The sequence below is a fragment of the Phocoena sinus genome, chromosome 2 (assembly GCF_008692025.1).
Source record: "Phocoena sinus isolate mPhoSin1 chromosome 2, mPhoSin1.pri, whole genome shotgun sequence".
NCBI classification, from domain to species: Eukaryota; Metazoa; Chordata; class Mammalia; order Artiodactyla; family Phocoenidae; genus Phocoena; species Phocoena sinus.
Genome location: NC_045764.1, coordinates 71,487,390 through 71,501,775, shown reverse-complemented (window position 1 = coordinate 71,501,775; position 14,386 = coordinate 71,487,390). Strand labels below are relative to the sequence as shown.

The following is a 14,386-nucleotide window of genomic DNA, read 5'->3' as shown; positions in this document are numbered from 1 at the left end:
GGATCATGGCCTGGGGCAACAAGTCCAAATTCCATAATTTCCCATTCTAGTATTTAATGACCTTACTTAATTCAACCTTACCTCTTCTACTAAACTTCCGCAAGGATTCACCTGATAAAGTCGACAGGATGTTCACTCTGACACCCATATCCATTCCCCCCTCCCAACTGTGGGATGGCAAAACCACACAAAAATAGATATATGGGTCAGAAAAGGGAAGATGATATACTCCGAGGTACAGGGATTTAAAGAAGTTTTAGAATGAATAAATAATCTGACGTGAATAATAGAAACACTATACAAATTTGAGGGTTATTTAAAAATTTTACTCCCACTACAAATAAAGTAAAAAGCAGGCTTAGGATTACTAAAACAACTGTTTTAGACATGAATTATCTTCATCTGATTCCACCCAAACAGCCCCCACTTATTTTACTCAGACCTCTACTCTTAAGGGATAAATTCAAAGCTATAATTCCCAATTCCAAAGCACCAGTCATCTGTAGATCTGCAAGAATGAGTGTAATCAGTTACCTTTTCATAGGCATACTGCTCCTGAAGCATCACAGGGAGCCGCTCCAGAAATGCTCTCATGCAGGGAGCCATGTTTAATCCCAGAACACCCTGTTGTTTCAGTGCTGTCCTACAGGTTGCTAAACATGATTGGCAGCAGCCCATTCTGCTGTACAATTCACGACCAAACATCCTGATGAAAATAAACCATGCCACATGATATTTGTTTAAATAAAAGACATTCCATCACCATTCACATATGAGAAATTCCTACTAGTAATACATTAAACACTTTTGCTTTTTGGACATTTTATGCTATACTTTTAATGCCTATGAACTTCAAAACATCTTAAATTTTGTCTAAGGTAAAAACAAGTGAGTAACTGTAAAATGTGTGAACTACCTTGGATTAGCTGATTCTTCTTAAAGAGAATTATTTGCTATCTTATAGGACTTGTAGGACAAGGTATCTAGTATATTTTAAGAGTCTGACATGACCACAAGGATACTAGAGGAAGTAGTACTCTGCTGAGGGACACACATCTACAAGAGAAGCAGCACTGCTCTGTGGCTCTATGGTTTATTCTATGCAGGCTACTACTGCCTATGGTCTGATTCTATATTTTACTTCTAGTAGGACTGTTCATGCAGGTTTTCAGCTCTATTTTAATATTACCACATATTAACCACATAAATGTAAACCAAGGCAGCACACTGACACTATTCATTAAGGGTATGAAAAGCAATACTGTAAGAGATAATGTCACATCATAGAATTATTTCACAGTAGAGGGCTAGTATTTTTTAGTAGAACATTAAATTTGGAAGCCAAGATATATTCTGTATAGTTGAGTTAAAGGTCTTTGAGGTAGTTCTTCTTTTCAGGGAAAATTCTTTAGATAATTTAGTGCTGTCTCAAAAATCATGGCAGAAAGTAATAAATCCTCTTGATAATTTCCAGTGGAAACTCATTCAATAATTAAGCATTTTTCCCAAAGTATAGGGTACAGGAGAGTACCAGGTTCTAGTTTTCCTTCTGCCACTAAACAGCTGCCTTATCTTGGGCAAGTAATAATCCCTCTGGATATCATTTTTTGCCTCGGTAAAGTGGGATGCTTGGACGACGATTTTTAAGATACCTTACAGGCTAACAACTTACAACTTGATATGATTGTAAAATTACCTTTGATCTATTTGAGCAAGCAGCTACCCCAACATCTGGAATCCATACTGTGGTCTGAATAGCACCAGAGCCAATCACAACAGTTTGCAAGACAGAGCCATCCTAAAATGAGATGTATTTATCAATATACACTACTTATCTAGTTAGCCATTATTTACATTTTAAATTTATACTTCATGTTCACAAAAACTTATTGTAAAACCTACACTTTAGGTATATTTGGCAACGCCCAACTGCATACTACTATCCAATTTTCTAGAGCCTTTTCTAAATGATTTTAAAAATACATCATTAAGAAAAAATAAGGGCAGGGGAGCCTTCAAGATGTCAGAGGAGTAAGACGTGGAGATCACCTTCCTCCCCACAAATACATCTACATGTGGAACAACTCCTACAGAACACCTACTGAACACTGGCAGAAGACCTCAGACTTCCCCAAAGGCAAGAAACTCCCCACGTACCTGGGTAGGGCAAAAGAAAAAAGGAAAAACAGAGACAAAAGAATACGGACAGGACCTGCACCTCTGGGAGGGAGCTGTGAAGGAGGAAAAGTTTCCACACACTAGGAAGGCCCTTCACTGGCAGAGATGGGGTGGGTGAGGGGGAAGCTTCGGAGCTGCGGAGGAGAGTGCAGCAACAGGGGTGCAGAGGTCAAAGCGGAGAGATTCCCGCACAGAGGATCGGGCCGACCAGCACTCACCACCTGAAAGGCTCATCTGCTCACCTGCCAGAGCAGGTGGGGGGGGGGGGGGCTAGGAGCTGAGGCTCGGGCTTCGGGGGTCAGACCCCAGGGAGAGGACTGGGGTTGGCTGCATGAACACAGCCTGAAGGGGGCTAGTGCGTCACAGCTACCCGGGAGAGAGTCCAGGGAAAAGTCTGGACCTGTCTAAGAGGCAAGAGGCCATTGTTTCGGGTGCGCAAGGAGGGGATTCAGAGCACTGCCTAGACGAGGAGATGGGCATGAGCTGCAGCTATCAGCGCGGACACCAGGCACAGGCGTGAGACACTAAGGCTGCTACTGCAGCCACCAAGAAGCCTGTGTGCAAGCACAGGTCACTATCCACACCTCCCCTCCCAGGAGCCTGTGCAGCCTGCCACTGCCAGGGTCCCGTGATACGGGAACAACTTCCCCAGGAGAACACACGTTGTGCCTCAGGCTGTTGCAACGTCACGCTGGCCTCTGCCGCCGCAGGCTCGCCCCACATCCGTACCCCTCCATCCTCCCGGTCTGAGTGAGCCAGAGCCCCCTAATCAGCTGCTCCTTTAACCCCATCCTGTCTGGGTGGGGAACAGACGCCCTCAGGCAACCTACATGCAGAGGCGCGGCCAAATCCAAAGCTGAACCCCGGGAGCTGTGTGAACAAAGAAGAGAAAAGGAAATCTCTCCCAGCAGCCTCAGGAGCAGTGGATTAAATCTCCACAATCAACTTGATGTACCCTGCATCTGTGGAATACCTGAATAGACAAGAAATCATCCCAAAATTGAGGCAGTGCACTTTGGGAGCAACTGTAGACTTGGGATTTGCTTTCTGCATCTCATTTGTTTCTGGCTTTATGTTTATCTTAGTTTAGTATTTAGAAATTATTATCATTGGTAGATCTGTTTACTGACTTCGTTGCTCTCTTCCTTATATATATATATAATTTTTTTTTCCTTTTTCTTTTTGTGAGTGTGTATGTTTATGCTTCTTAGGGTAATTTTGTCTGTATAGCTTTGCTTTTGCCATTTGTCCTAGGGTTCTGACAGTCCGTTTTTGTTTTTTTTTTAAGTATAGTTTTTAGCAATTATTATCATTGGTAGATTTGTTTTTTGGTTTGCTACCTCTCTTCTTTCTATTTTTTATTACTTTTTAATAATTTTTTTCTATTTTAATAACTTTATTTAATTTATTTATTTTTTCTTTCTTTCTTTCTTTCTTTTTTTCTCCCTTTTCTTCTCAGCCATGTGGCTGACAGGGTCTTGGTGCTCTGGCCTGGTGTCAAGCCTGAGCCTCTCAGGTGGGACAGCCGAGTTCAGGACATTGGACCACTGGAGACTTCCCAGCCCCATGTAATATCAAATGGTGAAACCTCTCCCAGAGATCTCCATCTCAACGCTAAGACCCAGCTCCACTCAACGACCAGCATGCTCCAGTGCTGGACACCCCATGTCAAACAACTAGCAAGACAGGAACACAAGCCCACCCATTAGCAGAGACACTGCCTAAAATCATACTAACTTCACAGACACCTGAAAACACACCACTGGACATGGTCCTGCCAACCAGAAAGACAAGATCCAGCCCCACCCACCAGGCACCAGTCCCCTCCACCAGGAAGCCTACACAACCCACTGAACCAACCTCACTCACTGGGGGCAGACACCAAAAAACAACGGGAAATACAAACCTGCAGCCTGCAAAAAGGAGACCCCAGGGGCTTCCCTGGTGGCGCAGTGGTTGAGAGTCCGCCTGCCGATGCAGGGGACACGGGTTCGTGCCCCGGTCTGGGAGGATCCCACATGCCGCGGAGCGGCTGGGCCCGTGAGCCATGGCCGCTGAGCCTGCGCGTCCGGAGCCTGTCCTCCGCAACGGGAGAGGCCACAACAGTGAGAGGCCCGCGTAACGCATAAAAAAAAAAAAAAAAAAAAAAAAGGAGACCCCAAACACAGTAAGTTAAGCAAAATGAGAAGACAGCAAATAGACAGCAGATGAAGGAGCAAGGTAAAACTCCATCAGACCAAACAAATTCAGAGAAAATAGGCAGTCTACCTGAAAAAGAATTCAGAGTAATGATAGTAAAGATGATGCAAAATCTTGGAAACAGAATGGAGAAAATACAAGAAATGTTTAACAAGAAACTAGAAGAACTAAAGAGCAAACAAACAATGATGAACAACACGAAAAATGAAATTAAAAATTCTCTAGAAGGAATCAACAGCAGAATAACTGAGGCAGAAGAACGGATAAGTGACCTGGAAGATAAAAGAGTGGAAATAACTACGGCAGAGCAGAATACAGAAAAAAGAAAGAAAAGAATTGAGGACAGCCTCAGAGACCTCAACATTCGAATTCTTGGGGTCCCAGAAGAAGAGAAACAAAAAGGAACTGAAAAAATATTTGAAGAGATTATAGTTGAAAACTTCCCTAATATGGGAAAGGAAATAATCAAGACCAGAAAGTGCAGAGAGTCCCATACAGGAAAAATCGAAGGAGAAACATGCCAAGACACATATTAATCAAACCAACAAATATTAAATTCAAAGAAAAAATATTAAAAGCAGTAAGGGAAAAGCAACAATGAACATACAAGGGAATCCCCATAAGGTTAACAGCTGATCTTTCAGCAGAAACTCTGCAAGCCAGAAGGGAGTGGCAGGACAAATTTAAAGTGAGGAAAGGGAAACACCTACAGCCAAGATTACTCTACCCAGCAAGGATCTCATTCAGATTTGACGGAGAAATCAAAAACTTTACAGACAACAAAAGTTAAGAGAATTCAGCACCACCAAACCAGCTCTACAACAAATGCTAAAGGAACTTCTCTAGGCAGGAAACACAAGAGAAGGAAAACACCTACAATAACAGACCCAAAACAATTAAGAAAATGGTAATAGGAACATACATATCAATAATGACCTTAAATGTAAATGGATTAAATGCTCCAACCAAAAGACATAGACTGGCTGAATGGATACAAAAACAAGACCGTGTATATGTTGTCTACAAGGACCCACTTCAGGCCTAGGGACACATACAGACTGAAAGGGAGGGGATGGAAAAAGATATTCCGGAAATCAAATGAAAGCTGGAGTAGCAATTCTCATATCAGACAAAATAGACTTTATAAGACTATTACAAGAGACAAAGAAGAGACGAGAGACAAGAGACAAGAGACTATATAATGATCAAGGGATCAACCCAAGAGACAAGAGACTACATAATGATCAAGGGATCAATCCAAGAAGAAGATATAACAATTGTGAATATTTATGCACCCAACATAGGAGCACCTCAATACATAAGGCAAATGCTAACGCCATAAAAGGGAAAATCGACAGTAACACAATAATAGTAGGGGACTTTAATACCCCACTTTCACCAATGGACAGATCAACCAAAATGAAAATAAAGGAGGAAACACAAGCTTTAAATGATACATTAAACAAGAAGGACTTAATTGATATTTATAGTACATTCCATCCAAAAACAGCAGTTTACACTTTCTTCTCAATTGCTCATGGAACACTCTCCAGGAGAGATCATATCGTGGGTCACAAATCAAGCCTTGGTAAATTTAAGAAAATTGAAACCGTATCAAGTATCATTTCCGACCACAATGCTATGAGACTAGATATCAATCACAGGAAAAAATCTGTAAAAAATACAAACACATGGAGGATAAACAATACACTACTAAATAACCAAGAGATCACTCAAGAAATCAAAGAAGAAATAAAAAAATACCTAGAAACAAATGACAATGAAAACATGATGACCCAAAACCTATGGGATGCAGCAAAAGCAGTTCTAAGAGGGAAGTTTATAGCAATACAATTCTACCTCATGAAACAAGAAAAATCTCAAATAAACAACCTAACCTTACACCTAAAGCAAGTAGAGATAGAAGAACAAAAATACCCCATAGTTAGTAGAAGGAAAGAAATCATAAAGATCAGATCAGAAATAAGTGAAAAAGAAATGAAGGAAATGATAGCAAAGATAAATAAAACTAAAAGCTGGTTCTTTGAGAAGATAAACAAAATTGACAAAACATTAGCCAGACTCATCAAGAAAAAAAGGGAGAAGACTCAAATCAATAGAATTAGAAATGAAAAAGGAGAAGTAACAACTTCTGCAAAAATACAAAGGACCATGAGAGATTATTACAAGCAACTACATGCCAATAAAATGGGCAATCTGGAAGAAATGGACAAATTCTTGGAAAAGCACAACCTTCCAAGACTGAACCGGCAAAAGAAAATATAAACAGACCAATCACAAGCACTGAAATTGAAACTGTGATTAAAAATCTTCCAACAAACAAAAGTCCAGGACCAGCTGGCTTCACAGGCGAATTCTACCCAACACTTAGAGAAGAGCTAACACCTATCCTTCTCAAACTCTTCCAAAATACAGCAGAGGGAGGAACACTCCCAAACTCATTCTACAAGGCCACCATCACCCTGATACCAAAAAAAGACAAAGATACCACAAAAAAAGAAAACTACAGGCCAATATCACTGATGAACAAACATGCAAAAATCCTCAACAAAATACTAGCAAACAGAATCCAACAGCACATTAAAAGGATCATACACCATGATCAAGTAGGGTTCATCCCAGGCATACAAGGATTCTTCAATATACACAAATCAATCAATGTGATAAACCATACTAACAAACTGAAGGATGAAAACCATATGATCATCTCAATAGATGTAGAAAAAGCTTTTGACAAAATTTAACACCCATTTATGATAAAAGCTCTCCAGAAAGTAGGCACAGAGGAAACTTACCTCAACATAATAAAGGCTATATGTGACAAACGCACAGCTAACATCATTCTTAATGGTGAAAACTGAAACTATTTCCACTAAGATCAGGAACAAGAAAAGTTGCCCACCCTCGCCACTATTATTCAACATAGTTTTGGACGCTTTAGCCACAGCAATCAGAGAAGAAAAAGAAATAAAAGGAATGCAAATCAGAAAAGAAGTAAAATTGTCACTGTTTGAAGATGACATGATACTATACATAGAGAATCCTAAAGATGCTACCAGAAAACTACTAAAACTAATCAGTGAATTTGGTAAAGTATCAGGATACAAAAGTAATGCACAGAAATCTCTTGCATTCCTATAGACTGATGATGAAAAATCTGAAAGAGAAATTAAGGAAACACTCCCATTTTACCACTGCAACAAAAAGAAAAAAATACCTAGGACTAAACCTACCTAAGGAGAAAAAGTTTTCTGTATGCAGAAAATTATAAGACACTGATGAAAGGAATTAAAGATGATACAGACAGATGGAGAGATATACCATGTTCTTGGATTGGAAGAATCAACATTGTGAAAATGACTCTACTACCCAAAGCAATCTACAGATTCACTGCAATCCCTATCAAACCATCAATGGCATTTCTCACAGAACTAAAACAAAAAATTCCACAATTTTTATGGAAACACAAAAGACCTCAAATAGCCAAAGCAATCTTGAGAAAGAAAAACAGAGCTGGAGGAATTAGGCTTCCTGACTTCAGATTATACTACAAAGCTACAGTAATCAAGACAGTATGGTACTGGCACAAAAACAGAAATATAGATCAATGGAACAGGATAGAAAGCCCAGAGATAAACCCAGGCACATATGGTCACCTTATTTTTCATAAAGGAGGCAAGAATATACAATGGAGAAAAGACAGCCTCTTCAATAAGTGGTGCTGGGAAAACTGGACAGCTACATGTAAAAGAATGAAATTAGTACACTCCCTAACACCATACACAAAAATAAACCCAAAATGGATTAAAGACCTAAATGTAAGGCCAGACACTATAAAACTCCTAAGGGGAAAACACAGGCAGAACACTCCATGACATAAATCACAGCAAGATCCTTTTTGACCCACCTCCTAGAGAAATGGAAATAAAAACAAAAACAAACAAATGGGACCTAATGAAACTTAAAAGCTTTTGCACAGCCAAGGAAACCATAAACAAGACCAAAAGGCAACCTCAGAATGGGAGAAAATATTTGCAAATGAAGCAACTGACAAAGGATTAATCTCCAAAATACACAAGCAGCTCATGCAACTCAATATCAAAAAAAATCAATCAACCCAATCCAAAAATGGGCAGAAGACCTAAACAGACATTTCTCCAAAGAAGATATACAGATTGCCAACAAACACATGAAAGGATGCTCAACATCACTAATCATTAGAGAAATGCAAATCAAAACTACAGTTAGGTACCACCTCACACCAGTCAGAATGGTAATCATCAAAAAATCTAGAAACAATAAATGCTGGAGAGAGTGTGGAGAAAAGGGAACACTCTTGCACTGTTGGTGGGAATGTAAATTGATAAGAGCCACTATGGAGAACAGTATGGAGGTTCCTTAAAAAACTAAAAATAGAACTACCATCTGACCCAGCAATCTCACTACTGGCATATACCCTGAGAAAACCATAATGCAAAAAGAGTCATGTACCACTATGTTCATTGCAGCACTATTTACAATAGGCAGGATGTGGAAGCAACCTAAGTGTCCATCAACAGATGAATGGATAAAGAAGATGTGGCACATATATACAATGGAATATTACTCATTATTAAAAAGAAATGAAATTGAGTTATTTGTAGTGAGTTGGATGGGCCTAGAGACTGTCATAGAGAATGAGGTAAGTCAGAAAGAGAAAAACAAATACCATATGCTAACATATATATATGGAACCAAAAAAAAAAAAGGTCATGAAGAACCTAGGGGCAAGATGGGAATAAAGACGCAGACCTACTAGAGAATGGACTTCAGGATACGGGGTGGGGGAAGGGTAAGCTGGGACAAAGTGAGAGAGTGGTAGTGTATATATGGGCATATATACACCACCAAATGTAAGACAGCTAGCTAGTGGGAAGCAGTCGCATAGCACAGGGAGCTCAGCTCGGTGCTTTGTGACCAGCTAGAAGGGTGGGATAGGGAGGGTGGGAGGGAGATGCAAGAGGGAGGAGATACGGGGATACATTTATATGTATAGCTGATTCACTTTGTTATACAGGAGAAACTAACACACCATTGTAAAGCAATTATACTCCAATAAAGATATTAAAAAAAGAAAAAAATTAAAGGGCAGAGAACTCTGAAAGGGGTTTCTTCAATATTCAAGGTATTATTACACAAAATATTCCTAGGATTGGTTGGGTTAACTTTTATCACATATAAGTTAATATAAAAACATTTCTTAAGATAAAAATAACATCTATACTCTTACCCTTAAAGACCAAATGTTCATGAGGCCACCTAAACCACCAGACACCAGGGCCAACCCATCAGAACTAAAGGCAACGGTCCGGACAGGGGTGATGTGTCCTCGCAATTGATAAACACACTTGGCTCCGACTGATTTCCTATATCCATCCTGCAATTCATTTTTATTTTTAACAAATATTGAAAAATAAAACAATTTATAGATTCAAGATTTACAATTCATTCTTGGAAATTTTATATTTCAGTATAAAATTGGGGAGGAGGGAAGGACAACTCTCTCATAAGGACTAGCCTGACGGAGAAAATAATAAGATATCAATCTGGTTCTCCTTTGCTGATGCTGTTTCACCTTTTTTGATACACTTCTAAGCTAGTTCTCTACTCTTCAAACTGGAAGAAATGACTACATTTAAGTTCCAATTATCCCTCAGAGATAGGAAAATTCTAACTTCTACTTTTTAATGAGTGTTTTAATTTTTAAATTTCACTTCATGTAATTTTCACTTTTAGCGTCTAACATTTGTGAATTGCACATGCTGGTGCTATACAAACAAGTTCCTCTTTCTGTTGGCTTATGGGTCTGTCTGTCCCATGGTATGTAATCTCATGTTTGCTCTGCAGGTTTTAGGAATGAAATAGGTAGGCCTGTCCAAAGGGCTACTCTTTAGCACAGAGAGCAAATCAGATTTATCTCTAGTGCTCCTACCTCTGCTTCTGTGATATTTTCCTCCCATTAGTGAGCTATCTACTCCTCCCTCCTCACCCCTTTCTCCCTGCCTTTAAGCTCCCTCTTCCTTTTAGTTTTGAGACAGCATAATACCAGATATACTCATTTACCCAAAAATGACATAATGTATTTGTATAATGAACAAAAGAGAAAGCAACAGAGGTTGCAAACTGGCAACTCAGGGATACAATTCAACCGGCCAACCAGGGTTTTAAAGAATTTCAAGTCAGATGCCAATGTTTAATATTGGGAGATCTTACTTAAAACACTGAATTTTTGGTTTCCAACAACAAAAAAATTTGACAATCTGGTAGCAACAGGCTCTCATTTCTGGAGGGTGGCAATCTCCTCTGTGGCAACTATGCCCTTTATATGAAGCATGTGCACTCGTGTGTGTGTGTGTGTGTATGTGTGTGTGTTTTACCTTCTCCACAGCTTTGTGAATGAATTTATGTTCCTTATCAAATGGCTCTGTGAGCATCTACCATAATTTTTTTTTTGGCCATGCCACGCGTCTTGTGGGATCTTAGTTCCTCGACCAGGGATTGAAGCCAGGGCCACAGCAGTGAAAGCACTGAGTCCTAACCACTGGACTGCCAGGGAATTCCCTGTCTACTGTAAATTTTTAACCTCTGTTTAAGGTAAAGGGATGGTTCTTCATAGGTGGAATTCTGGTATCAGTAGGAGATACTTTGAATAGCAGTGCTCCCGTGGTGTTCCTGCTTCACTGTACCAAAAACTTTAGCTTAGGACTCACCTATTGGTAGTGTTGATTATATACCATAAACGATCACCGCTCCATATTTATTGAACATCTCACCTTAACAAGCAACTATGGTATCTCTGACGTATAAAAAATTAGGCTAATTCAGAGAGCACACAAAGTATGACAATTATTCACATTTCCCTAATGGCTCTTGACATTTGAGATACCGAGTAGGAGTATTACTTGATAACATATACTATCTGTGGTTTCAAATAAAGTCTTGAAAAACACCAGAATATTTACCTGGCAATTTGATTCCTGGTCCCACCATCCTTCTGAACTAGTCACACTGGTCTGTGTGGTATCTTGTGGAATACGCCAAACACATACTAAGCCACTCTGACAGCCACTTAAAAAATTTGATCACATAAAACCAAAACATATCAATATGCAGAAGTAAAAATATTCTCAAAGAGCAATCAATTAAGACATGATAGAACTACTACAGTATATTTTAAAAATTTATTTGTAGTAGTTATGTTATAATCTTTCACCAAGAAATACAAGTAGGATCTATATTCTAACAATATCACACACGGTTAAGGAGATGGCATATCTTTGGATTACATATCCCAAGCTTCACATTGGAAAACTTCTTTATTTCCCTAAGGTGATCTTATGGTATTACACATTATAAGAACAGTAACTGGCAGTAAACTGTTTAAGATTATTGAGAAGCCACACTTAATGCAAGTAACAGTCTACACTAATATAAAAATTAAGACACACACAGACCCACAAATTTACAACATACCTGGCCATTAGTAAATGCAACTTGGATCCTTTCCCTGGAAGGCTGCACCAAGCAATGCCATTTACAATAGATGGATGGCAGAGTGAATGTAGACAGCGCCAGCATCCTGCAACAGGCCCCCAGAGTTTCACATTTTCTTCTTTGGCACATGTCATAAGAATATGACCTGTTGGGTCCCACTTCATACTAATAAGAGTATCCTTAAAATGGTAGAGGTAGAAAAAAAATCATAGTAATGCTTCCTTCACAAATACTTTAAACTTAATAATTTATGACCTATACTTCTATCACTCAATTATTTTGAAATCAACATTTTATGCAAATTAGATACTGGCATAGTATTTCCAATCACTAGACCAACTCACCCTTTAATATAGTCTGCACTATATATATTTGCTGCAGTCAAAGCTCAGTAAATGTTAGCTGGATGAATGAATTATGAAATTCTGATTCAGAAGGGATGTGTTATCTTTCATCACCATTTTTAAAGTTATTTTTATGGACTACTGATCATTAAAATATGAAAAAGAAGAGACTTTAAAAACAAAGCATCTCTTATACCAAAACCAGCTAATACTATGAGAATCTGGGACATGTCTTGTGTTTATATGGTTGTCATCATGGGGTTCTTCTGACTTCGTTTTTTTTTGCCCTTTTTCACACCTTCCAACTCCTGGCTTCATGCATTTATGTTACTTGCCTAGATGGCCCCATAAGCATCTGAACTGGCAACCTCTGTTTAAGGCAAAGGAATCATTCTTCATAGATGGAATTTCTAGCATTAGTGGGAGGTACTCTGACAGGGGGTGTTCCAAGGGTAATCCTATTTCACTGTTTTGGTTTTACCTCTTTCTTAGTTCAATGGCTTTCTTACACAGACTTTTCCATTTATATACATGGCCCAAAGACTTTGTATAACAATAGAATACTAAATCATAAGTGACTGATATAAAAAAGCTCTTTGAGAAACTAGTATCAAGCAATACTACAGTATAAAACAAGAAAAAGCAACCATCAGGTAAACATGCTTTACCTTATGTGCATCAATTAGAACAATGCCTCCTTTCTCAAGCGGTTCCTTTGTTCCCAATAACAATTTTCCATCAAAATATCCCACTGCAAATGGTCTGTCTTCACTGAACCAAGCAATGCAAGTTACAGACACTAACATGATAGAACAAAATAAAAGTTTTAAAAAGAAAATAAGAGAGACTTATTTGTCATTGTCTCCCTTAAAAGACAGAGACTTTGCAACAAATATATACCTCTACAATCACTGCAAGTAAGTTTACAAACATCTCTTTAACACATTTAGACAAAATGTAAGCTTACAGCTGGGATTCCATGTAACCCACTTTAAAAGTGTTATTTGTAAGTGACGAGGAGTACCTCATTTTTTAATCTTTCATTCTTTTGAAGTGGTTACTGAAAAACAGAGACAGGGCTTCCCTGGTGGCGCAGTGGTTGAGAGTCCGCCTGCCGATGCAGGGGACACGCGTTCATGCCCCAGTCCGGGAAGATCCCACATGCCACGGAGCGGCTGGGCCCATGAGCCATGGTCACTGAGCCTGCGCGTCTGGAGCCTGTGCTCCGCAACGGGAGAGGCCACAACAGTGAGAGGCCCGCGTATAAAAAGAAAAAAGAAAAAGAGACAAAAATTGAATTCCCTTGCTGATTTTAAGTCACTGTATAAGGTTCTTTCCTTTTGGACCAGAATCTACCATGAAACTGACAAATGAAATAATCCAACTCTTAGAAAAAAAAATTTCCTGTCCCTTCTCTTGCTTAATATTGCCTATTCAGTGTGTTTCCATATTCTAACAAACATGTTATATTCTAACAAGCTATATTCATACTTGTTTAAGTATATGTAACACTGGAAGGCTACAAAAGAAGTAAAAACCAGTATCTGTGGGAGTAGAATGGGGACATGGGAGCTGAGCAGATGTGAGAAAGACTTTTTACTGTATGCCTTTTTATTTATTTATTTTTTTGCTGCACTATGCGGCATGTGGGATCTTAGTTCCCTGACCAGGGATCAAACCCGTGCCCCATGCAGTGGAAGCACGGAGTCCTAACCACTGAACCGCCAGGGAATTCCCTACTGTATACCTTTTTAAACTTAAAAATTTTTGAACCCTATGATGGTATTATCTATTTAAAAAAGAACTGGGTAAGAAAATGGCAGCCACCAGGAGGGCTTAGGCCAGTGCGTACTCCCCAGAACTGCTGCTGCCCGTGTCTTTGTCCCCACAATGAGCCACAGCCACCCCCGGCCTCTGCAGGAGACCCTTTACTACTATCAGACCAGGGCTATGGACCTTGAAGAAAGCAAATGAATATTAACTTGTACTGATGGAGATGACATGTTTCTGGAGGATCCCCAGTATTCGCAGAAGACAGAAACTGAGAGTAATGACATGAGCATTATTCTGTGAATAAAAAGGAGCCGCGGGCTGTCAGGGGAGGACAGGGA

At 39.4% G+C, this 14,386-nt stretch overlaps 1 protein-coding gene across 1 annotated transcript in view; it reads right to left on the bottom strand.

The window, feature by feature from the left end:
* The window catches only part of HERC1 (HECT and RLD domain containing E3 ubiquitin protein ligase family member 1), a 216,611-nt gene that overhangs the window by 32,006 nt on the left and 170,219 nt on the right, over positions 1-14,386 (bottom strand). The window contains 8 exon segments of the mRNA XM_032621703.1: positions 535-659; positions 662-706; positions 917-935; positions 1,697-1,798; positions 9,668-9,814; positions 11,400-11,505; positions 11,911-12,110; positions 12,944-13,074. Of these exon segments, the coding sequence (XP_032477594.1) occupies positions 535-659; positions 662-706; positions 917-935; positions 1,697-1,798; positions 9,668-9,814; positions 11,400-11,505; positions 11,911-12,110; positions 12,944-13,074 (875 nt within the window).